The sequence below is a fragment of the Alligator mississippiensis genome, chromosome 1 (assembly GCF_030867095.1).
Source record: "Alligator mississippiensis isolate rAllMis1 chromosome 1, rAllMis1, whole genome shotgun sequence".
NCBI lineage: Eukaryota > Metazoa > Chordata > Crocodylia > Alligatoridae > Alligator > Alligator mississippiensis.
Window position 1 is genome coordinate 481,383,332 of NC_081824.1, and position 25,153 is coordinate 481,408,484.

The window sequence follows — 25,153 nt, forward strand, 5'->3', positions numbered from 1 at the left end:
TCCGCTCTGCACACAGATCCAGCGCTCTCCCGCCCCGGCTCAGCCCCACTTCCCCGGGCCGATTTGCTAGTGAAATCCCTCGGCCCCGGGAACAATGAGGTTCTGTTGCCCGGAGCCACCGGACAAAGGGCTCTTTGCATTGCCGAGCAGGGGCGGGACGGAGCCAGGCCCCTGCAATGCAAGGCCCAGCTGGCTCGGGGCCAGGCCAAGCCAGCACGCGCCTCCTGCCCACGGGCAGGAGACGGCTCCTGCCCGCGGCGCTGGGTGGCTGGAGTCCAGCCCCCAGCATGGGGAAGGAGGGCAAAGTGATGCACCCAGGGGCATCTGCCGGGTCAGTGGCAGAGCTGGGGGAGTGTGACATGCCACACTCCTGTCTCCCCTCTTGGTCCTGCCCACAGCTCCCTGCTTAGCAAAGCTGAGCTCGGCCTCAGGGGAGATGCAAGCCCAGGGACCCCCAGCTGGGTCTCCACAGCTCGCCATCTTCTGCCAGGCTGGGGTGAGATCCCTCCACGCCTGGCGGAGGGGCCGTGGGCGGGCAGGGCACGGCGCCAAGCCCCAGGCAGATTAAATTCCTGTGTGTGGAAACCCAGCCGGTCAAGGCTGCTGCCTCCTCAGCAGATCTGGGGAAGGGGTGTCCAGCCCCGGCCTCCGGGCTCCTCCAGCACCAGTTAACCCCCCACTCCCAGGGCTGCAGCGGGAAGGGCAGCCTGCAGGCAAAGGGAGCTGGCCAGGGCTGCTCAGCCAGGCAGTAGCAGAGGCCACGTGGGTGCGGGGTGTCTTGACACCCACCGGGTTCTCCTGGAGCCGAGGCTGTCCCATCTGGCCGAGGCACGGGTAGGCACTGAGGGGGATTTGCTCAGCGCCGCACAGGACCAGGCCCCAGGCTCGTACCCAGGGCTGGGTTTGCTGATGCTCCGCGGTCAGGGGAGAGGAACAAGGAGCCGCCAGGCACGGAGACACCGGGCAAATCCATTTATTAAGGACAAGCAAAGTGGAAGGCACCGATCTCGCCCCACTCGCGAGCTCCTCCCGGCGCAGCACCGGCGAGGAGATCGGGAGCCGCACGCATCGCTCCTGCCCGAGCGACTGCTCCAGCCACGTCCTTGGCACGGGGACAGGGAGCTCCTGGTCATCACCCCTGCTGCCCCGCGCCGGGGCTGACCCACGGGCATTGTGCATGGCTTCTCAGCGCCCCAGCACCCTGCTGCCCCCTCCGCCCCACCTGGAGCGGGCATCACAGGGAAGGCAGCCTCCTCCATCACCACACCAGGATGGACGTGAAGGGCCTGGGGCTGGAGCCACGACCTCTTCCCTCCTCCTGCTGCCAACCCCAAGGCAGACAACAGCTTCCCCTCTCCCTGTCATCCGAGAGGACGAAGCCGAGGACGCCCCACCAGGCCTTTCCCTTCTGTATCGGGGGGGCTGATAACGCTCCAGGAGCCTGATCCTGCTTCGTGCTGAGCCTGGCAGCGGGGATCCAAGGGCGCAGCGAGACGGGGATCTGGCTAGTACCGTGGGAGCCTCGAGGCTGGCGGCCGCCCCGAGACGCAGCCGGAGGCAGCGGGGCCGCGCTGGTCCCCGGACGTCAGGATGCACAGCCGCTTTGCTGGGCAACAGTGGCCTCTTAAATCAGGAGCAGGACCACAGCATGGAGCAGGGAAGCCGGCAGCTTGCGACAGTCATTGGGTCCCAGGAGGAGGGTCCGCGGCGGGAGCTCGTCCAGGGTCTCTGCATGCGAGCCCAGAAGCGCCGGGGTACAGCAAGGAACCGGTCGCTGGCCAGACTCCAGCCCTCGTGTCTCGGGAAGGGGCCGCTTCAGTGCCGTCAGAAGAAGCCACGCGTGTGTAAAAAGCCCCAGAGACGGCGCTCGGAGAAAGCCTTTCCGACGCGGCGAGAACGGAGGTGCCCGAGAGCCGTCGCTCTCCAACCAGTGCTGCCGCAGCACCGAACCCGCACCCGTTAGCCGGCGGCAGGGCAGGGCTTCTCCAGGTGTCGGGCCCGAACTCGGATCCTGCTTTCCTGCGGTCCCGATAAGGCGTGGGACGAGACGAGGGACGCGGGGCAGCTGGTCTCAGGTGGCTCGAGGGCTGCCTTCGCGGGGCAGTGGGGTCGTAAGGCGCTGGTTTCCTTCCGGCCGGGCTGAGCTGCAAGGCTCGGGCATGGAGGGGCTGTCCTGGGCTTCACCCCAGAGGAGAGGGGGGGAGCCAGGGGACGGGACCCCCCCGAGAAACGGGACCTGAGACAACTTCGGCATCAGTGCAAACGTGGGCTTTATTATTATCGCTAACAGCCGTGGGTTCGTGGTACCCGGGCGGGGAGCTGCTCCTGAACGGGAAGGCCGCGCGGCGGGGGGCGGACGGGAAAGGGGGAGGCGGGCAGTCCTGGCCGCACCCTGCGCTCGGGGCTGTACATTCTGGCGTCGCGAGAGGCAGCGGGGCCAAGACGAGGTTTCTCAGGTGTCTCTCCGATCCCCCCCCACCCCCCCAAGTCTCCCCCTTCACAAGAGGACGCAGGACTTTTTGGGCTTGGCCGGGGCGGGGTTGAGGACGGCCCGCACGGCCTCCGTGAAGACGTCCTTGATGCCTTCCTGGTTGAGAGCGGAGCACTCCAGGTACTTGACGGCGTGGATCTGCTTGGAGAGGGTGATGCCTTGCTGGGTGGTGACGGGCGCCTGGTTCTGCTCCTTCAGCTTCTTCATGGTCTCGGGGTTGTTCCTCAGATCCTTCTTGGTGCCCACGAGGAGGATGGGCACGTTGGGGCAGTGGTGGCACACCTCCGGGTACCACTTGTGCTTCACGTTCTCGTAGGAGGGCGGGCTGGCGATGGAGAAGCAGATGATGAAGACGTTGGTCTGGGGGTAGGACAGCGTCCGGAGGCGGTCGTACTCCTCCTGGCCGGCCGTGTCCCACAGGTTGAGGTTAATAGTCCTGCCGTCCACCGTGTTCTGGGCGCTGTAGTTGTCGAACACGGTGGGGATGTACTCCTTGGGGAAGGCGTTGGTCGTGTAGCAGATCAGCAGGCAGGTCTTGCCCACCGCTCCGTCGCCCACCACCACGCACTTGATGCTCTGCATCCCGGCGGCTCGGCGTCCCTCGCTTCAGTCTCAGCGGCCTGCGGACAAGACGGACAAGGGTTTATACCAGATCTCAGCAAAAACTTCTGCCCCATTAGAGGGGTGAGGAATGGACGCCCAGGGCAGCGGTGGGCTCTCCATCACCGCGGAGGCTGGACAACCACGGGTCGGGGATGATCTAGGGGCAGCGATGCCTGTGCTCTGCTACGGGGATTTTCCAGACTTCTGGGCTTTGCTAGTTGTCCCTTCCCTGTTTCTGCTCCAGGTGTCAGGCAGGGTTTAAGCCTGAGGAAGCATCTCACCACTAAGATGATGCTGTTTTACTTCCGCCTCCTCTGCCCCCTGCCCTCTCCCCAGCTTTGCCGTGCAGAGCCGGGAGGGTCTCAGGAGGCATCGCTGCCCGGCATCGTCACGTCTCCTCTGAGCCCAGGGGATCCAAGGGTGCATTTGTGGAGATAAATGTGCATAACAATTACAACAATACAGGGCAGGTTAACTGCCAGGCAGGAAGCTGAGCCCCCAGGGGCCTCAGCACATCTGCACCGGGGCCAGACTGGAAAGCGTAGGTGCCAAGACACCCCTGGGACAGGAGCCCACGGGGGGAAAGTCTCAGCCTGGGCGGGGGATGGCGATGGTACCCGATCCCTGGATGCTGGGCAGACAGACAGGCGCTGTGCTTGCAGGGGACAAGAGCTGAAGTTGCATCTGTGGAGGAGCAAGGCCCATTCTCATCCCTAAGTGACTTATCCCCATCCAACATCACAAAAATCCTAGAGCAACGGTACCCATCCCCAGCGTCTCTGAGGGCGGCTTAAAACCACCCTGACACGTACAGCAGAAACAGGGAAAGGACAGCCAGCAAGGCCCAGCAACCTGGGAAGCCCGCACCGCGGCGTGCAGGCACGGCTGCTCCCGCGCCTCGCGGAAAGCCCCCGGGACGAGGCAGCGGCCGCATCGCCCGGCTCCGCATTACACCCGGGAAACGCAGCGTTATCAGGAGAGCCCGTGCTCGCTGGTGCTGATAAGGCTTATCGTGCTGGCTGGGGCGGGGGATCTCGCCCTCCGTCACATGCCTCTCGCTGGGGCGATACGGAGGGCAGAAGCAAAACTCCCCCGGGAGCTGCCGGGACGGGCAACGGGCCTCTTATCAGGCTGACACAACCCGGCCCCCACCTCCGGCCCGGGAGAAGATGGAGATGATTCGGCCGCGTGCATTGGGCACTGCCGATCCGTGTCGTGGGACCTGCACGCGAAGTGGGTCCGGCTGGAGACCCGGGAGGGAGCCGCACCAAGCCTGGCACCTCTGGGAGTACCCAGGTGTCCTGGCCTCCTTTTGCCTCCCTTGACCCTCTTTTTTGCCTCCCCGGGCACTGCCAACAACCTGCCGCTGCCCACGCCCGTGGGGAAATCCATCTTCCTGTCCCCGCAGCGACATCCACCTTGCCCGGGTCACCCTGCCCCTCCTTGCATGCAGGGACAAACAGCCCCACCCCGGCGGGGCATCTGGGGGGTTTTGTGCCACTGCTCCAGGTGCCAGGCAAGGACATCCCTGCGCTCGGCGCTGTATGAACACAGAAGACGGGGAGGGCCCAGCAGCTCCCTGCCCTGCTCCAACGACCCGCCAGCACAGGGGAAGCTTCCTCCTAAGCTCTGCAAGTTCAAATAGGGTCTTTTTGCTTGGGGTGACCCGTCCGCAGGCATACCCGGTGGATAAACAGGGATCAGGGGTTGGCGGGGTACACAGCTAGCAGGAACCCTCCCGCAATCGCCCACCCAGCACGTCACCAGGTCCCTTGCACCGAGCCGGGGGACGTGCTGTCCAGGCACGCAGCCTGGGCACGCAGGGTGCCAAGCGTGCTCGGTGGCCTGCAGCATCGGCCCTGCAGTTTCCCACGGGCCCGGGAGCTGGGTGCATGCGGCGGCTCCTGGAAATCCCATGGGGGGGATCTGATCGTGTCCGCTCCAGGCCCCCAGTGCCACCCAGCCTATCTTCTAGGCAAGGAAACTGAGGCACAGAGCCCTCCAAACTGGACCAGCAGGGACACGGGGCCTCACCCCTCCGCCCGTGCAGACAGCGCTGGACCTCCGGGCGACTGTATGTGGCGGGCATGGGGCAGCGCCACCCCCACCAGCCCCTGCACGATGCCGTGCACGAAGGCCTCTCTCCCTCCCCGCCCCGCCGCGCCGAGCTCACGAGATCCATTGCGGTGACAGATGTGGCTGGGAAGGGCCCCACCCCACGTGGCCAGGAAACACGTTCGCATCCGCTCCGGCGCTGCCTCCGGGAGGACGTGGTCACGTCCTCTGCTGCCCGGCCCTGTTTCTCCGGAGGACCCCTGGCGTGTCCCGGGGAAGCTGGGGGCCCCGGTGCCCCCGATGCACTCGCCACCCTTTCCCCCATGTCTTCCCGCCCCGGGACCACCAGCTCACGTCCCAGCCTGGCTGCGTGGCCGACGGTCAGAGTCCTACTCACAGCCGCTGAGAGCCTGGGCGGGCGCGAACTGGGGGCCTTTTTTCTGATTATCTTCTCTTGTTGTCTGCGTTCTGCATCCCAGGGTAGCACCCCAGGGTGCCAGGTGCTGGACGAAAGCAGGGCCAAAAGACCAAAGGGTACGACGTAGGCTCGTTTCTCACCCTCCTGCCCTCGCCAGGTCCGAGCAAACTCCTTCTCCTGGCACGTCGAGACCAGGAATTCCCCTGTGCAAGCCAGCGCTTGCAACACTTCTGCCTCATGCCACTTTGGGGAAGAGCTCCCAGGAGGGAAGTTCCCACACGAACCGGTGTCGGGGTCTGCCCGCGGTGCCCTTGGATGCGGGCTCACGCAAGCCTAACGTTTGGAGGAAGGAGAAGGAGGACTTGCCCGACTGCGATCCGCCCTCCCTCCGTCCCGTCGCCCACAGGGGCCGAGGCCAGGAACATGCGTGAAGCCTGCGGGCAGAGGTGTGAGATCGTGGGAAATTTCCTCCTAATCGCCAACCAATAATCGGCTTATGCCTGAACCAGGAGGACCAATTCCTCCTGGGTAAGGACCCGAGCGATTCTCAGCCAGGTTGCCCCGCAATGTTAGGTTTGCAAACGTGATTCGCTACCCAGAGATTTCGGGTCTCCCCGAGCTCTTTGCAGCGCAAAACCTGCTCTACTGTTCCTCTGGAGCCAACCCGAGAGTGAAAACAAAGAGTCGGCATCTTCCAAGGGCGGCCGTGAGCCCACCCAGGGGTTCCCCGAGTCTAAGGAGGTTGAAAACCACCGCCCGATATGAAGCTCTTGGCTCCAGCTGATCTGCCCTGTTCGCTCCGGACGTCTTTGACGGACACGTAAAGCGATCAGACGTCGAAATCCTGCTAAGCGCTAAGCCCAGGTCGTTTCCTGCGGCAGTGAGTTCCCCAGGTCCAAATCGATGTAGATCGATTTGATCAGAGTTGGCTTTTCCCCCCGTTTGAGCAGCTCCTTGTCCCTTCTGTTGAGAGACAGAGTGAAGAAGTGACCCCGATCAACCTGCCTTGCGCTTTCCTCCTTCGTATTCATCTATTCTGGCTCGAAAGACGACTGTCTAAAAATACTTTTTTGCTTCCATTGACTTTTCCATCGAAACGGCGATTGCTAGCTATCGAAAGCTCTTTTCTCCCTAGCTTTGCAGCACTTTTCATCTGTACGGCCGCAATTAGAAGACGTCCCAGGCAGGGAGCGGGGCCCCACGGTGCCAGGCGCTGTACCGACACGGAGCGCAAAGACCTGGTCCCTGCTCTCCTGGATCAGGGCGCTTGTTTGGAGGCTCACTGGATGCATGCTTGATCTGGCCTCCCCTCCCCGCTGTGCCGTGCCTCAGTTTCCCCACCTGTAGACCAGGAGCGATGCTGGCTCGCATCAACTTTGGGGGTTCATACAGGGCTACGAACAAGCCCCAGGGAGTTACAGGTGCATGGGAAAGGCCAAGGCAATGCTGGGACAGGCTGACCACGCAGGCCTCAAGGCAACGGGGGCTTGGATGCGGGGCAGCAGAGAAGGGACAACCTTGGGCTTCCAACCGGATGCTTATTTTTTCACGCTAAAAGCGGCATCCCTTCGAGGGGGAAACTATGTCGGAGGGAGAGCGTGGCATTTCCTGTCCATTTAGGGCTGCCTCTGAGGACGTCCCCTTTGGTCCGTCTCCTCTCCGAGAAGAAGAGCCCCCGAACCTTTCTGGCTCTGGCTGCGGACGTCTCCCACGACCTCTGCTCGGGCGCCTTGCCGGTCCGGGGCCACCCGGGCGGCGCGGGGGGCAAGGCTGCAACCCAGCTGGGAGCAAGGGGCCGAATGCAGGGGCCAAGCACATCTGCAGCTGTGCCTGCGGAGGGTTTACCCGGGATTTCGTCCTGCCGGGCGTGGTGGGACAAGCGGGCAGGGCGCGGGGGCCTGCAAGGCCCTGCAGTGAAAGCTGCCGGAGGAGAAGCCGCGGCCCCAGCCCGCCTGCGTGATTCGAGGCAGGAAGCAGAGGGCGGGAGCCCGCTCCGAGGGAGGCAGACGCTGCTGGGGCTGCGGTGGGAAGGGGGCCTGAGCACGCAGGAGGTGCAGCGAGCTCGTGGGGCTCAGCAACGCGAGGGGGAAGGGCGGAGGGGAGCGCCGGTTTCCTTTGCAAGCAACGCGCGTTTAAAAATACTCTCCCGCCAAACGCCTCGTTCGTGACTGCCACCAGACCGCCGCGGCGCCCTGCAGAGAGGGGGGCCCGGCGTCCCAGGGCCACCAGGAAGCTGTGGGCGGGGGGTGGCCCTGTCACCTGGACTCTGGGCTATGAGGCTCCGCCACTAACCCCCCCGAGTGACCATGGGCAAGTCCCCTCGCCTCAGCTCTCCTCAGGAGACGGGAGCAAGGCATCCAGGGGAAGGCAGGAAGCAGAAAGGCGCCAGGGACGGAGACAAGGGGCCAGGGCAAAGACCCAGATGGTAGAGATCTCGGGGTGGAGGGAAGCATCCCCCTGGGCGGGCACCAAGGGGCAACGGTACGGCGCAGGTGTGACGGGGCTCCCCTCCACTCCCCCCAAGGCCAGCGGGAGTCTGTCACCGGTGCGAACGGGACCAGACGTGGCCCAACGAGCTGCCCCGAATGGATGGGAGATGCAGCTCGGTGCTGGCGCAAGGCGCTGCATGTTGTGCAACGCGCAGCCTCTCATAAATGTCCCCCTCATTTGCATAACCCTCATTTGCATAAGGTTTGGCATTTGCCTACTGGTAAATCACCCCCCCACCCTCCCTGCACCCTCCCTCTTCACGCCCGCATTGCAAAATCCCAGATCTGCTGCAGTCGGCGCTGTCTGGGGGCCTCTCGTGAGCCCAACCCCTGGGCTGCCCTCCCTGCGTGGGGGCTGCAGATTTCCTGGGCCACGTTTCTCCGGGGCGTCCCCTCTGACCTGGCTCTTCCCAGCCCCTCTCTCTGCTCCAGACAGACCCCAGCTCCCCTTGGCATGGATAATCTGCAACGCCTTAGCTGGACGAGGGTGCCAGAGGGGAAAGGCAGCACAAAGCAAGGGACAGCAGGTCCGGGGGCTGCCCCTCCAGGACCCAGCAGCACTTGCCAGCGGCTCCTGTCCATAACTTAGGGCGTCCTACCCCGGATGTCTGCCAAGAGCTAGAGGCTCATCAGCTGGGAACCAGAGTATGGGGGAAAGACCTCGCCGTAACAGCTGATCCCAAGGTGACTGGCGGCCAAAAAGAGGATGCATCTTCCAAAAAGGCAGAAGCTGTCTTCGGAGGCAAAGTATTTCCAGTGTCAAAGCATCCGTGCCAGTGTGCCAGGCCCTAGCGAGGCCTTAAGTAAAGCAGCGTGTCCAGGCCTGGCTGCCTGTATTGGAGCGAGGGTGAATTTGACTTGAGCAGGTGCAAACAAGGGCTGCCGGGATGGCCGGGGGACGGCGGAGAGGAGACAGGAAGCCGGGCTTGTTTCGCCTGGGAAAAGGAAGCCTGCGAGGGGGTCCGAGGCTGCCTATAAATACATGGAGGCCGTGCTCCCTGGGGAGGAGAGGAGCTGTTTCAGCTGCAAGACAAGCTGAGCATGAGAACAAATGGGGCTAAACCCGCCTGGAAATGAGAGGAAAGTGTCTGCACCCCCAGAGCCACGCGGTACGGGAGAAGCTGCCCCTGGAAGCAACCAGGACCGGTTTTCAATGGGGCGCGACCGGTGCGCGAGGGGGCTTTTTGGACGAGGTGCCTGGGGGTAGCAGGCGACGGGAATCAGCGAGCCAGGAAGCCCTGTTTCTATATCGGGGCGCGTAACGTGACGGCTCCCATGTTTGAAGGCAGATAGGATCTGGTGAGGAAGTCCTACCGCTTGCTTCAAGAAAAACACACGCTCGATCGCTCTGCCACGACAAGATGCAACAGAGCTTGTTTACGAAGGACCTACCCGGACACGTGTTACCAGGCCCTGTGCCATCTCGGGCGCCCGCAGCTCCATGGGAAGCCCCTGGCAGCCCTCCCACCCCGCAAATGCTCCACTCCTCTGAATCAGGGCCCTTGTTTGGGGGCTCACTGGATGCACGCTTGATCTGGCCTCCCCTCCTCCGCTTTGCCGTGCCTCAGTTTCCCCACCTGTAGAACAAGAGCGATGCTGGCTCACGTCAACTTTGGGGGTGCCCTGCACCGGGGGTTTGTACAGTGCTACGAACATGCCAAACCCTACATGAATGCCGGGGCAAACTCCTGGATAACTGGGGGTTCGTGGCACCCAGCGCCACAGGGTGCCAGTGTCTGCCAGCCCATAAGCTCTTTGCCTTCCCAGCTTGCAGGAGACATAGCTTGGGGCACGGGGGGATGCACAGGAGAGAGATGGTGTTTGGGTGTGAGAAAGAAGGGTCTATTATGGGACCCTCTTGATCCAAAAGCAGGCCCCAACCACCGAAGCTGAAGGGGAATCTAGCAGCAGCAGAGGGGCCATGGCCTGTGGCTGAGCGGGCCTGCTCCCACCCAGCACAGGGGAGCGGTGCACACTATATATAGCAAGTGCACTACTGAGTCACACCCAATCATAGACTCACAGACAATGAGGGTGGAAGGGAGCTCAGGAGGTCACATCTAGTCCAACCCCCTGCTCCAAGCAGGACCAGCCCCAACTACATCATCCCAGCCAAGGCTTTGTCTACCTGGGTCTTCAAAACCTCCAAGGATGGAGACTGCACCACCTCTCTGGGTGACCTGTTCCAGCGTTTCACCACCCTCCTGGTGAGAAAGTTTTTCCCAATATCCAACCTCGACTTCCCTTGCTGCAGCTTGAGCCCATTGCTCCTTGTCCCGTCATCTGCCCCCATTGAGACCAGTCCAGCTCCATCCTCTTTGCAGCCCCCCTGCGGGGAGTTGAAGGCTGCTATCAAATCCCCCCCTCGGTCTTCTTTTCTGCAGTCTAAATCAGCCCATTTCCCTCTCCTCACAAGTCATGCCCCACAACCATTTGTATGGCCCTCCACTAGCCTCTCTCCAATGTGCCCACATCCTTTCTGTGGACACAACTGGACACAGGTGGGGAAAAGGGTGGCTCGGGGCCACACAACGCGGCTTCAGGAGGAGTTTCTCTGCCACGGGCCAGGCTGTCCATGGGGTAAGTGCAGGGCAGGCTCCTGCACCCTGGCTGCACCGAGAGGGCCGGGCGCAGGGCAGGGAAGAGGAAGTCCCTTCCCCTGTCACAAGCAACTTCCAGCTTCCGCTACAGCGTTTCCTGTTTCTCAGCAGGGTGGGGGGCCTCTCCCTCTCCCGGGGCACTGCCGGGCTTCTTGTGGTCCCTGAAGGCCGGTCCGGTGGGCTGGGTCCATCCCATCGGGTCACGCTGGCAGTGTGTGGCCAGTGCTGATGGAGCAGGTAGGAAGGGAGCCCAGCCCTTCTGTAGCTGCCGTCAAACCCCTCCTCTGCAGGGGCTGGTTATACCCAGCTCTGCAAGACTGATCCCCTCCATGCCTGGGGTGATGGGTCTCCTGCTTGGGGAGCGTTTGGGTCACGCTCCTGGGTCACAGATTGAACCTACTCCCCCCCTTGGGGTGCAGGTGGACTTGGAAGGGGCGCTACCTGGCCTGTCTACAGAGCCCCACCTCCCCCCAGGATCTCACGGGCACCGATCTGCATTTCGCCAACAGAACGAAGAGCAAGACAGAGCAAGGAGCAATGCTCTCAAGTTGCAACAAAGGAGGTTTAGGTTGGATATTAGGAAAAATGTCCTCACTAGGAGGGTAGTGAAACACTGAACAGGTTACCCAAGGAGGTGGGGGAGTCTCCATCCTCGGAGGTTTTTAAGACAAAGTCTTGTCTGGGATGATGTAGTTGGGGCTGGTCCTGCTTGCAGCAGGAGGTTGAGCTAGATGTGACCTCCTGAGGTCCCCTCCACTTCTAGTCCCATCTGCAAGGTTGAATTCACACTCCATCAGCTTCCACAATAGCATCCACCAAGTTTCACCCACAGCTCCTAGGCTGGAGCCTACAACCCCAAGGGGGGTTCCCATCCAAGTACCAGCCAAGTCTATGCCTGTTTAGCATTGCACACACGTCCACACTGGCCACGCAGCAAACGGAGCAGGCCAAGCGCAGCCCTGCTGCGTGCTGCCAACTTGCCTGGCCCTTGGGAGCAGCACTGAGGGTCTCTGCTGCAGGCTGCAGCACTGGAGGAGTAACGAAGAGGGGTAACAGAGAGGAGGGAACGAGGCCAAGCTGCCATTAGTGCCCCTGGTTTTTAAGGTAGCAAGAATGAACCTTTCCGGCAGAAATGGCAGCAGCGTGGCAGCTCCAAGCCCTGGAGGTCTCCAACACGGAGCTCAGAGATGCTGCTTCTCCCCCAAAAACGGTGGGAGAGCTCTTGGCAACATCCCCTCGAGGTCCCTGACCAAAGACATCCCCCAGGAAATCCACTGAGCCGGTGCCAAGCCAGGACTTTTGGGAGCCCCCCCAATACCCCAACAGAGCAGACTGACCTTTGCATGCTGACCAAGGTCAGCACCAGTCCTTTCCAGTGCAATGCTTTTATGATTATCTAGGGGCTCATTCCCCACTTGCGTCCACACCATCGGTGGATCGAGCTTATGTGGCACCTGGGCAGAAGCGGTGGAGTCCAGTGACAGTATCCCCGTGGCGTGGGCTCCCTGAGAGCTGCCCCTGGCATGCCATTTGCTCTTCCTCAACCTGGACACATTACTGGGCTGAGGCTACTGTGATAAAAACCTGAGTGAGACCAGGAGCATCATTGCACTTGCCCACCCGCCTGCACTGCAGATACCCCACTAGGTGCACGGCTGTGCTGCCTGGCTCCTATACCTGCCCCTGCCATGGTGAAGACTTCTTGAATCCCCTCATAGTCAATGCCCAGGGCTGGTGTCCCACTTCCCCCCACCGCTTCCCAGTTATGCTACTGGTCCACATCACAGTGATGCACCAGCGCAGTTCTGCAGACACTTAGACCACCTTCAGACCTACGCCTGCTTTAAAGTCCTGGCTTGCACCTTTTATCTTGACCAAGCCCAAGCTAAAGAGCAATAAGTCAGGTTTCAGTGGAGTTCGACAGGTTCGGGTCTAAAGCCACCCCTCTCGGGGCAGTGCCCAGGCCGGCGGAGAGCTCGCTCTCCCGTCTCCCGCGCCGGCACACATGCAGGAAGCCAACCCTCTGCAGTAAACAAGAGCTTGCTTCAGTTTCTGCCTTGGCCCCTCCTGCTTCCCGAAAGCCCAGTGCATGACCGGCCCAGCGGAGGAAGCCCTGACGCTGCGGCGCTGGGGAGGGCACCGGGCCAGCGCGAAGCAGAGCGAGCCCCGAGAGCGACACTCTCCTTCCCGTCTGCCAGCAGGCTGAGACCAGGGCCCGGGTCCAAAGGCAGGCCATCCAAACTGGCAGGCTCCGCAAGGCAGTGGCGGAGAGAAGGACATGCCAGAGGACAGACGGAGCGCAGGGGCTATTTGCAAACCCCAAGGCAACCAGCCCAGAGCCACAAGCGCTGCTCCGGGGAGAGCAGCGTCTCCCCTGCCAGAAGGCAGATGCTGGCTAAGATATCACATTGGGTAAATGTGATATCTTGCCTTAGACCGACTAAATATTTGGGGAAAAAATGTTCTTTGCAAGCTTTTGGGCACAAACGCCCTTCTTCAGGCATAGGGAGAGTGCCAGGGTGTGTCCTGAAGCCATCCCTAAGAGCGACAGGGGCACGGCTTGCAGCTGTTGAGGGGTTTTGCTCACTGATACCTCTCAGGTGCTTGGAGAGACTCAGGATGAAGGGACTTGTGACATGCTGGTCTGTTATCTCAGCTTCCTCCTGCAGCGCCCACCACCAGTGCCTGGGCAGCCCTGAGGGTACTGCCAAGGGAGGAAGATCAGCGTTATCACCCTCGTTAAGGAGGGGTGGGTGAAGGGAACTACACCCTGGCCCAGAAGAGGTTAACGGCCTTAATCCCAAACCCATGAAACTGCGCAGCACCCCTGTAACTTCACCAGGCTCTGGATCAAGAGCTGGGAACTGAACTCCCGAGTCGGGATTCGACTCCCTCGCAGCGGTATTGGCCCTTTAACGTGCATCTCAAAGAAGGCGCCGGCCAGGGTATCAAGCCGGAGCGATGTCGGAGGGGCAGGGAAGCCGAGCTGTCCTCGTGCAGCGCTGCCTGGGTCGGCCTGTCTGGAACGGCAGCAGGAGCACGCTCCAGGCAGGGATGACAGAGCCAGCGGTCGGGGAAACCCACGTCGGAAAACATGAGGCTATCAGCCAGGGTGGCCAGAGGAGGAACCTTGGAGAGCTGACACACATGCACAGGCACACACACACACGCGCGCGTGCAGACACAATTCCCAGGGAGGGGGGAAGCTGACACACTTTGGCAAGTCACCCAACACCGATTTCCTCCTGCCCACAACTGGGAAAGCAGCCGCTGCAGCCTCTCCAAGCCGCCCGAACACGGCCTGGCAGGGGCTTTTGGGATGCTGGGACAACAGGAATTCATCCAGGACCCAGCCCAGGCTGCTTTGCCCAAATCCACCCTTCTGATGGGGAAGGCGAGTCGCTTATTTGCACTCTGGGAGTGGAGCATTGCTTGTTGACTTGCATTGTCCTTGTCATCTCCCTGCACCGGGGGCTGATAAAGGGTCCAGACAGCCTTGCAAGCATCCATGCCCACCCTCAAGTGATAACACCTTGTAGTGATTGCTCCAGGTACTCGCCCAGGGCTGTCACTGAGGCTGCACCCGGGACTCTCTGCAGAATTAGGGGCTAGGACTTTAAAGGGATGATCTCGGGGTCATTATCCTCAACAAACAAATGGAGAAACTGAGCCCCCCGGGGTGAGGGGACTTAGCCAGCATGAGACAACAAGTTCCCTAGCAGAGCTGACCTATAGTTTTGCTGACTTCCTGCTCGAAATGAGAGCACAGCAGCTGGTCCCTGGGCTTGCCTTCTGGCGTGAGGTCTGGCTATTGTGGTTCATATCCTACCTCCATCAGAGACCTAAGTTATAAAAGCATTATGCAAAAACTTTCGAGGTAGAAACAAGTCTGTTTCTATCGGCTGTATTGTCCAAGGACTGTCTCTTCCTACTGAGGATATTTGCATTTAGATCTTGGTTTCTGATTGGCTTCAGCATACACTCCCCATCAGAAGTCATAAGCCGTTGTTTAGTACTGTTGACTGACCAGCCCCTAAATGAGGAGCAATGCAAATTGCAGGCAGTATTCATCCTGGCTTGACTAAGCTCTGATAAGTTAATTCTGCCTAAGCCATACCAGCCATAAGCCAAGACAAAGAAAAATGGAAACAATTTCCAGCAGAAAATATCGGTCCAAGGCCAGGCTCCTTCCTCATCGGGTGGAAATCTGTGGCAATCTGCAGACAACCTGGTGATTAGATATGCTTTGTTCTGCTAACTCCCTCCAGTTGTTAAAGGGGTACTCATGCCCAGGTCCCTGGCACAGGGGTTAAACCCTACCCTTATACCTCAAATAGGTGTTGCTATGAACTGGAAACACTGGAGAGCAAATGGAGAAGGGCAGACAGTTGCAAACGCTGGCTACGTTGCACCCTGGGGTTGGACGTCTCAGCCTGGAGAGTGGTCAGAGCACAGCGGAAAGTCACTTAATCTCTCTGTTCTTCACTTCCCTGTCTGCAAAACTGAGATGAAGACACTCTCCTCCCAGGGAAGGGTGCTGGGAGGGTAAATCCACGGCAGGTTGGGAGGCACTGGGAGACCACAGTAATGGGAGACCTCTGTGTACACTGTATGCACACTGGTATGGGGTATATAGGTGGCAATCCTGGAGAAGTCCAGATGGGAGGGACCTTTGGAGGTCTAGCCCATCTAACCCTGCCTGAGATGGGACCATCTCTGTCCAAACCATCCCAGAGTCTGGCCACTGGGCAAAACTCCTTCCTGACCCCAAATCTGGCGATCGGTCTGACCCTGAGCGGCGGGGCAAGACCCTGTAGGTTTGAGTCCCAGCAGGATCATTGGCACAGCCCAGAGCATGCAGGGGACCAGAAGCAAGGCTGCTAAGAGCCAACTTTGGGATCGCAAGGATTTCTTTGCCCCGTAACCGAGCCGCCCACCGTCCTGGTCTCCGAGCCCAGCTGCAGAGGCGGTTGCTTGCCCAGGAGGGACTTGCAGAGGGGCCCTGGCAGCAGCACGAGGAGCAGGTGTGGGAGGCAGGGCAGGTCTCTCTTCTTCTAGGCAGGATGGGAGAAACCCTTCTCAGTTCTGCTCAAGGCCTCCTGAGGCTGGCTGCTCTGACAAGGGCCTGTGGGTTTTCAAGGGCCTCGTTGCAGCGATGACCAGGGAGAGCTGTTGCAACCGAGCTCAGAACCAGTGGCTGCCCACGATGAGCATGCCCAGATGCTCCCGTTACTGGAAATGCTACAGACAGGGGTGGGGGGCTGCCTGCCACCCCCTAAACCATGTGGGTGGTGCTAGGGGAGGTCTTGGGCAGAGAGCCATCTGTCTAGGAATAGGCAGGGATGCAGCAATGAGCCCCCGGGAACCCACCCAAGACCGTGAGCTCCTTGCCCACTCGGTAGCAAAGAAAGAAATGTTTTTTATTTAGCTGGTCTAATAAAAGATAGTGCCTAGGCTCACTTAGCCTCCTTGGTGCTATCCCTGAGCAGAGAGAGGTAGTCAGTCCTGTTGGTCTCTCTTTCCCCTCCTCCCTTGCCTTTCATATTCTAACTTCTCTCTCACACTCAGCTTTTTGCACATCCTTGCACAGCGCTGAAGTGAACTTGGCTTCATAGAAGCTTGTGCTATCTCTTTCTCTCTTTATCTGTATACCTTTAGTTAGTCTACAAAGGTGCACATCTCCCTCGTGTTGGCCAGTCTGGCCTAAAGCAGACCTGCCCCACGCTCATGCACACCACAGTGCAAGGGGACGGAGGCAGTCAGATGCCCTGGATATGAATAGAGATCCCTTGCATCACAAGAGCCCTTTCTTCCCTGCCTGACCCTGGAAAGAGCTGACGGGCTGTTTTCCAGACCCTGCCTCTTCCCCTCAGAGGTAAAGACCTCTTGACCCAGCCGGAGGGAATAGGGGCAGGTGGGTGCTTTAGGGAATGCAAACAAGCCTCTCCAGGGTCCCGGTGTATTCTGCATGCGCCAAGCCATGCCCCTCCTGCAATCACGTCTCGCCCTCCAAGTCAATCCTCCAGGATTTGTGGAGTCCGCCCCGAACAACTGCTCCAGCAGCAAAGTTTCTAGCCTGTCCCCTGGGAAGCGAGACCACAGCTCAACGGATGTCCGCACCAGGAAACGCTTCCTGAAGTTACTTTTGCACGCTCGCATCCCCAGGTCCCCCATTGAGACTCTTCAGGCCGCTCTATACAGCTCCGTGCCCAGTTTGGGGCACCCTATATACTCCCTGCTCTTGTTGGCACTGACACTACAGAGGGGCAGGGATGGGATGGGCCCGCTCGCCTCTCTTCAGGATAGGCATAGCGGGGTTTGTTTGTGAAGAGAAGCAAAAGTGGGCTTCACCACGGCCAGTGGCAATCTCACAACCAGGTGGAAAGTGCAACCCCTTCATGTTGCCTGTTGGGTGAGATTCACCAGCCTGATGGGAAAGGGCAGGAGTGGAAGTGGCTCACAGGGAGATATACCTCGTGTTGCAAAAGGTCAAACCGGTGCTTGGGCTTGGGAGACCTTGGGCCACATTGGGCGAATACCTCAAGCTCTCGGTCTCAGCTCCCATCTATGCTACGGAGATGACAACAGAGCCCTGCATCCTGGATAGAGGGAGGGAAAGGATGCTGCCGGCTGTGGTGCTGCTATGCTACAGCATCAGGGACGATATGAGAAGTGCTACAGCTAGCCAGATGCATATCGTTTGGTTTACCGAATGACTGTATTCATCTGCATATCTGTAGTTAGGGACACAGCCTTGATTTTATTATTTTAGTGAACTTCCCATAAAAAATGGAATACTTCAGACACGGTCTAAGACTCAGGTTGTATTTAAAGAGAGCTAAATTTGGGGTTGCAGTTTCTTATCTATGGGATTCTTGTCATTTATTGGGAGCTACTCGGAGCCTTTCTGCATAGGGCAGGATATAGATGCAGATATAAGAATAGTAATGCTACTGCTAATAATAATAATGTTATGCCTGTATGGTATAACCTAGTGGCATGTAGAGAAACTTGAGCTAGCTCAGGTATTGGAAATTGTATGCCCACCTGCATGCTGGCTGAGCTAATTGACCCTGCTTCTCCGAACGAGCTAAGGCGTTCCCAGGCTGATGCTGCAAAGCACGCTAAAGACCTGTGACTTGGTGGGATTAGTTGGGCAGGAGCGTGATGGTGATGAGAAACTTTTTAGACCCCCCTGGTTTGTTCACAATAAACTTCTCTAAATGAAGGACGTGTCAAGCACTCGGGATTCCCGTGCACTTCATCTGAAAATCAGAGGGGTTTTGCTTTGCTTTGCTTTGCTTCTGCCCTGATCGCCTCTGCCCCTCGCCGGCCCATTTCCCAAGGCGAAGGGAGTGGGGGACTGCTAGCCACTGGCTCCACAGTGTTTTGAGGAAGATCCTTCCGGCCTAAGTCCCTCAAAGGAAAGAGGCCGCCAGACCCGCAGAGATCAGGAAGGGCTGCGTCGTACGGGCCTTGGGGGAAATGGCATCTGCAAGGCCTGAGACAGCGACAGGAAGCCAACAAACCGAGCCCCAGGGATGCATCCTGCCCCTCCTTCCCTGCACTCGCCGGCCCCATGCAGCTCCCTGCACCACCACGCTGGCTGCCCCACCTCGCACGGCCTTCCCCTCGCACACACACATATACACACACATGCACGCATGCCCACACCCACTTTTCTCGGACAACACACACTGCCGCCATCACTCACAGCCATCCACACTGTGCACTGCCTTCCCCTCGCACACACACACACATGCACACATGCACACACCCACTTTTCTCTGACAACGCACACTGCCGCCATCACTCACAGCCATCCACACTGTGCACTGCCTTCCCCTCGCACACACATGCACATGCACGCATGCACACACCCACTTTTCTCTGACAACACACTGCCGCCATCACTCACAGCCATCCACACTGTGCACTGCCTTCCCCTCGCACACACACGCACATGCACAAATAGCACCCACCCCGCACAACACACACTGCCTTTGTCACCGACAGCCATCCCTTGACACACACACGCAGCCCCTTTCCTCACAACACACCCTGCTCCTGACACCCCCAGAGCCCCACACAACCCCCTGCCACATGCAGCCCAGGCCCAGCTCCCAGCACCCTGCCCTCCACACACACACACACACAACACCCACGCTGCGCCCCTCCTCACCCCCAGCCCCATGGCTATCCCCTCTCCCAGCCCCTTCCCACAAAACCCACCACCTGCTCCAGCATCCCGTCACAAGCACCCTGCTAACTCCCTGTGCGCTGCGCTACCCCACATCTAGCACGCACCCCTTGCACAAATGCATGCACGCCCACACAATTGTGCTGGGCCAAACAGAGGCCTTGCACACAAGAGTCGCTGGGCCAGGTATCCACCTTGGGACAGGGCACCCCCCCCACTCTACATCCCTGACCGGCGCACACGGGGACCCTCCCTGGGTCCGTGCAACAGCGGTTCTCACCCGGCGCTGCTGCTTCAGCAAGAGGAAGCTTGAGTGGGACATCACGGGCCTGGCTGGCAGATGATTCATAATTGCCCCTCACCCCCGGAGAAGGGACAACGATTCATCTCCCCGTCACCCGAAAAGGGAAGCAAAACCTTCTCTCTGTTTCTCACGCATAGAAAATTCCTCCCCCTCCCCCCCCCCAAAACACCCCTTTCCAGCAGGGTTTTTCCACTGGGGAGACGGGGAAAGTTAGATACCAGCTGTTCAGCGCTGGCACGTCACCAGCAAACAACAGACCGGCAACAACCGAGCACCTGTTGGGGCTGCCAGGGGTTGGATATGGGCGCAGCGCTCGGCCTGAAAACCCCGAAAGGTCTCACCTCCGAGGGAGCATGAAATCCTAGCCAGACCCCTGGGAGGCAACAGCGCTGCCAGCTGCAGAGCAAGTCGCTCTTCCTCCATCCCTCTGTGTCAAAGCCAGGACTAAAACCCACCCCATGTCGCTGACAAGACCGGGCAAAAGCCCTCATTGCAGGTCACCTGCCTGGAGGGCACAGAAAGCGTCTTCAAAGGACACCAGGAATGCTAACAGCTGCTCGAATGGAAACCCATCAGACCAGGACGAGAGGTGTCAGACCTCCTCCCCTGCATCCTCAACAGTCATATTATCATGACTACTACTATTTATATAATATTAATGCTAATAATACTACACTTGAGCTGACTCTTCAAGAGGCCGAGAAGCAATAATAATAAATAATAATAACGATAATAATATTAATACTCCATCATCATCATTCCTATGATCAGGACTACTCTTTGTCTAATAATAATATTAATAGTACTAATAATACTCATACGAATAACAATAACGATATTAATACTAATACTACTAATAATACTATTGCAACTGCAGCAGCATTGCAATGCCCTGCTTTGAAGATCAGGATCTCTGTGCCGGGTGCCTCACGTCTGCTGCATACAGGACAGTTGCAGCCTGTGATGGCTAGAAGCCGATTCTTTCTCCATGTGGGATGTCTCCTGGCTCGAAAGGGGAACTGGTAGTTAGGACTAGTAAATCCTGTGATAGGCACTGGGAGGGAGCGTGTTGCAGGCGGAAAAGTGGATGGGGAACCCGAGCTTCTTCCCAGCTCTGGAAGAAGGATGCTCGCGCAGGCCCAGAGCATTGCTGTCTCCAACCCAGTACAACCAGCAAGTGCAAAACCCAGTAAGGAACACCTTCCAGTGCACGCCTCCTTGAAAAACACAATACCAACACCCACCCCTGAAGCCCAGCCTGCCTCTGGCCCCCCATTTACAGCAATTAAAGAAAGGCGCAACCACCCAAGCCCTGCAATGCGATGTCAGCCAGGCTCCTGCCGTCAGGGGTGGGATCTGGGTGCAGCACAGAGGCTGGTCTGGCAGTGCTAAGAGGCAGCCTACCTAGGACCATCAGGATTGCTGTGTTTATACACCAGATATCTCTGCTGCCTTTTACAGTAGCCCACAGGTCCTGCGAAGCTGCCTGCATGGCACAGAGGAATAGATGGACTGGTGCTGCAATGCCTTGAAGTGCTTCATGCCGGCATAGCTCAGATTAGTGAAGGGTACTTGGTCCTCTGCTCCAAAACCCCTCACCTGAGGGGTCCCACGGGCATCTGGACTATCCCTGTTTCTCCACAATATCTGCCTGAGATCGTGGGGGGTGGAAGGGGGACGCAGCCTGCTGCTAACACTGCCCTGTCCATCTCCTTCTCCAGCAGATGCCAGCCCTGCTACATGTCGGGATGGCTCAGGTCTTTGGTTGGCAAGCAGCTGGCTCATGCTTTACCCAGGTGCTGGTCAGAAGCAAGGAAAGCTTGCACATTGCCTGCACTGAAGGCAAACAGCCTGTCGTCTTGTTCGGGGTCCTTTAGGATTCCTCGTTAAGCAGCACTGGTTCCTCCAAATCCCAGCTCAGGATGAACCTCTTGCTGGACTCAGACTCGGCCCCCGTGAACGGCTGGATTGCCAGGGCTTGCTGCATCTAGAGCCGAATGGGAACGTGCTGCGTGCCCACCCCAGCTGGCCCAAAATAGACCTGCCTGTCTTCCCTGTGACGCAAGCTGCTGGGAGTCCCTCAGGCCTTTGCTCTCGTCCCAGCCCAGCTTCTGAAACTCGGTCCCAACTTTCAAACCAAGCAAGCCGCAGCTATAAAGACCCCCGTTTTGGTCTAGGAGCCCTGTGACTGCGGCGCTCCTCTGGGACAAGGTGCACGGGGCAAAGCAGACGAGCCCCGCGGACACGGCGTCCACGGACAAGGAGCGAACTTCAGAGACTGCCCCCCGCTAGGAAACGTTTCAAAGCTTTCCTTCTCTTTGAGAAGGCCTTTTTAGCCAGGGAACCAGGCTCGCAACGCTGACGCTCCTTCAGCTCCTACCCACCAAAGAATGAAAGGGCGGAAAGTAACACAATCTAAGGACGCACAAAAAGAAAACCCCACGTGCAGCTGTTTTAACCACTAACAAGAGGGATAGTCTCTGTGATCGGCTCCACGGCTGTTGGTTTTGCGTGGACGGCAGACACACAGATACCATCCAGCCGCGCCGGCGATTACCCCCGGCAGGCTCACTGTTTTTCTCACGTGCTTCCTGCTTCTGACTAATTCAAAAAATGCCTGGAGATCTATTTCTGCCTCTTGCGCTCTTTTCCTCTTATCCCACCTCACATGTCATATGTCCCAGCTTTTGCTCCCGCCCTCCCGGGTCCCATGGAAAGGATCTCCATTTTCTGAAGGATGCCGCAGCCGTTTTAGTAGCTTCTCCGAACATTTCGTTAAGCCACCTGGGCTCCTGTTCTTGCCCCACTGCTTCCTTTCATGCTCTGGGGCATGCAGGCCCCCTGGGATGCTGTCCTCGCTGCTAAAATAACTTCTGCACCGAGCCTTGGGATTTCAATTTTCCTCAGTTTCAACGGCAGCGGCTTTGTGACTAACTTCCTCGTTTTATTTTTGTCACCTCTCCCCACACAGAGGATGTTGAATTCAATTCTGTTGTGGTCTCTATTACTTAACGGCTTTGCTAGAGGTCCTTCGCAAGCATCTCCCGGGTGGTACTGAGGCCCAGGTCTGCCGGGCGCTTCGAAGACGCAGGCAGTTCTGCAAACCTCGTCGTCTTGTGACACTGGATTGCTTTCTATGGGAGCCGTCGGACCGCTGTGCTAGGCTGGGTTGGGTTTAATCTGTGCCCCTGCTATCTGTGTCCTGATCTGGCGTCTGGTGGAATAACCCTCCTGGATATCTGCACTGCTGCTAGACCAGTCTCCTCTCCCACTGCTGGGATTCATGTCTCATCTTAAGCTTCTCACTTAAGGAACGAGACAGCTGCAGAAGCAGGGCGATCTGGTAATTTGGGAAACCAGACCAGGACTTAGGACAGGCAGCTTCTCTTCCTGGTCCTGCCACTGACTGAGTGCACCGCCATGGGCAAGTCACTCTCCCTCATTGTGCCTCTGTTTCTCCTCCCGTCATTTGTCTCTTTAGCTAGACTACAGACTCTCAGTGCTCACCGGCTCTGACCTCTGCCGAGGCTGTCAGCTGCCCACGTAAAGAAATGCCATAATAACAACAATAATACAAATAGTAGTAATCATACTAGCAATAATAATAATAATAGTAATAACAGTAATAATGACGATGATATTATTGTTGTTAACAACAACAATAATAATGATGATATTACTGTTGTTAACAACAACAACAATAATAATGATGATGATGATGATGATACATCCTGAGTTGGGCAACAACAATAACAATGATGATGATGATGATACATCCTGAGTTGGGTTCTCTATTGCTGCCCTGGAAATCACCCCACTCTCAGCCTGCTATCTCTCCTATCTCCACTGGGTATAGATAGATGCAGATAGATATAGGTATAGATATAGATATAGATGCAGATAGATATCTCTCCTATCTCCACTGGATATAGATAGATGCAGATAGATATAGGTATAGATACAGATGCAGATAGATATAGATATAGATGCAGATAGATATCTCTCCTATCTCCACTGGACAGCTATAGATAAATGCAGATAGATTTCTCTCCTATCTTCACTGGATAGATACAGAAGCACCTTTCTTCCACTGGTATCACTACCAGACACCTGCTGGCTCCTCTCTTCTCCCATTGCCAGACCCACCTGAGCTAAGGTGCTTTTCAGTGCTGGCAGCCTAGATCTGCTGCGGTTCAAGTGGAGCCTCTCCCTTCTGCACAAACCCTCTGTTCCTCAAAATGCATGCGCTCCCCTGCTCCTCCCCACCCCACAATTTGTTTTATCCAGGCATTGAGCCCCGTCATTTCTCCCCATCCAGACGGTGCTGCACAAGGGGCTCTGTAGCCGAGCCGGCCGCCCTGCCTGCACTGCACCTGACATCCAACCCGGTGACCTACATGGCACTTCCAGGAACTCTCACTTATGCCTCCTCCACATCACTGCCATCAACGATGGCACCGAGTGCAGGCTTCTCCCCAGTGCTTACTAAACGTCAGACAAGATCTGCTACTCGCGGGGGGGTCCCAGAAGCCAGTCACCACCTACTCACACAGTCCCCGTGTTCCCAGCCACGTTACAAACACGCTTGGAAAAGGGCAGGCAAAAGGTTAAAAGCAGACCAAAGCCACAGTGAGGTTAAGCGATAGGTGAGACACATCACTTCCAATATCTGTGGGTAAGACTAGATTCAAGATCTCCAGTTTAAGTTTAGAAGAGCTCTTCAGACTGCCAAGCCTGACTCTCCCCATAGCTGCTCCCGCCGTTAAGCACCATTGCTCAGGGTAGATTCAAGCATTTCAGGCCTTTGGAGACTGAAAGGTGGTGACACAAAGGTGAAGAAAACAAATGCAAAGGCTCAGCCATGCCAAGGCATCGATTAGGGGAGAGATGGATCACACCCTAGTATCCATCCTAGGAGAAGCCAACATTTCTAATCTTTCAGAGAAAAGCAAAAGAAAACCCAAAATGCATCAATCTGGCCAACTGTGCATCGGTAGGAAAAAACCGTCCTTCCTGACCCCTGCAGGGGACAGGCTGAAGCCCTGAAGGATGAGAGCCATTGCCTTAATGCAGTGCTGCAAGTGTCCTGAGCATGCTGTGGCCCACGACTGAACAGGGGGATTGAAAGGGGCACAGACCCCAAGGCCAGATGAGACGACCCCAAGTAGCTTGCCTGACACCTGGCGCTCCCCACAGGCTATAGGACTCCTCCCAGAAGATGGATAAAAGCCTGTTCTCTGGAAAGTAATGTAATCATCTGCCTTAATGTCTATAAGCTATGGTGAGTTTGCCATTTCCCCTGCTCTGCTGTTCTTCCATTGCCCTCAGTGCTAGGAAATGAAGTGATCGGCATCCTGGGCTGCATTGGTAGGAGCGATGCCAGCAAATGAAGGGAAGTGATTCTTCCCCTCTATTCAGCACTGGGGAGGCCACATCTGGAGTCGTGTGTCCAGCTGTGGGCCCCCCACTACAGAACAGATGTAGACACATTGCAGAGAGCCCAGTGGAGGGCAATGAAAATGGCTGTGGGGCTGGGGGACAGGACTGGTGAGGAGAGGCTGAGGGAACGGGGCTGATTTAGTTTGGAGAAGAGAAGACCGAATAGCAGCCTTCAAGTCCCTGTAGGGGGGTTGCAAAGAGCATGGGGCTGGGCTGCTCTCAGTGGGTGCAGAGTCATAGATTCATAGATATTAGGGGCTAGAAGGGACCTTGCCAGATCATGGAGTCCAGCCCCCATGCCATAGGCAGGAAGTCTGCTGGGGCAATGGGCTCAAGTTGCAGCAAGAGAAGTTGAGGTTGGATATTAGGACAAACTTTCTCACCAGAAGGGTGGTGAAACACTGGAACAGGTTATGCAGAGAGGTGGTGCAGTCTCCATCCTTGGAGGTTTTGAAGACCCTGGTAGACAAAGCCTTGGCTGGGATGGTGCAGTTGGGGCTGGTCCCGCTTTGAGCAGGGGGTTGGACTAGATGTGACCTCCTGAGGTCCCTGCC

At 57.9% G+C, this 25,153-nt stretch overlaps 1 protein-coding gene across 1 annotated transcript in view; it reads right to left on the reverse strand.

Moving 5' to 3' along the window:
- Nucleotides 1-957: 957 nt before the first annotated feature.
- RHOG (ras homolog family member G) overlaps nt 958-25,153 on the reverse strand; it is a 28,331-nt gene continuing 4,135 nt past the window's right edge. Inside the window, exon 2 of the mRNA XM_014609536.3 lies at nt 958-3,111. Coding sequence (XP_014465022.1) covers nt 2,498-3,073 — 576 coding nt within the window. The 5' untranslated portion in view covers nt 3,074-3,111 and the 3' untranslated portion in view covers nt 958-2,497. The remainder of the gene's footprint in view (nt 3,112-25,153) is intronic.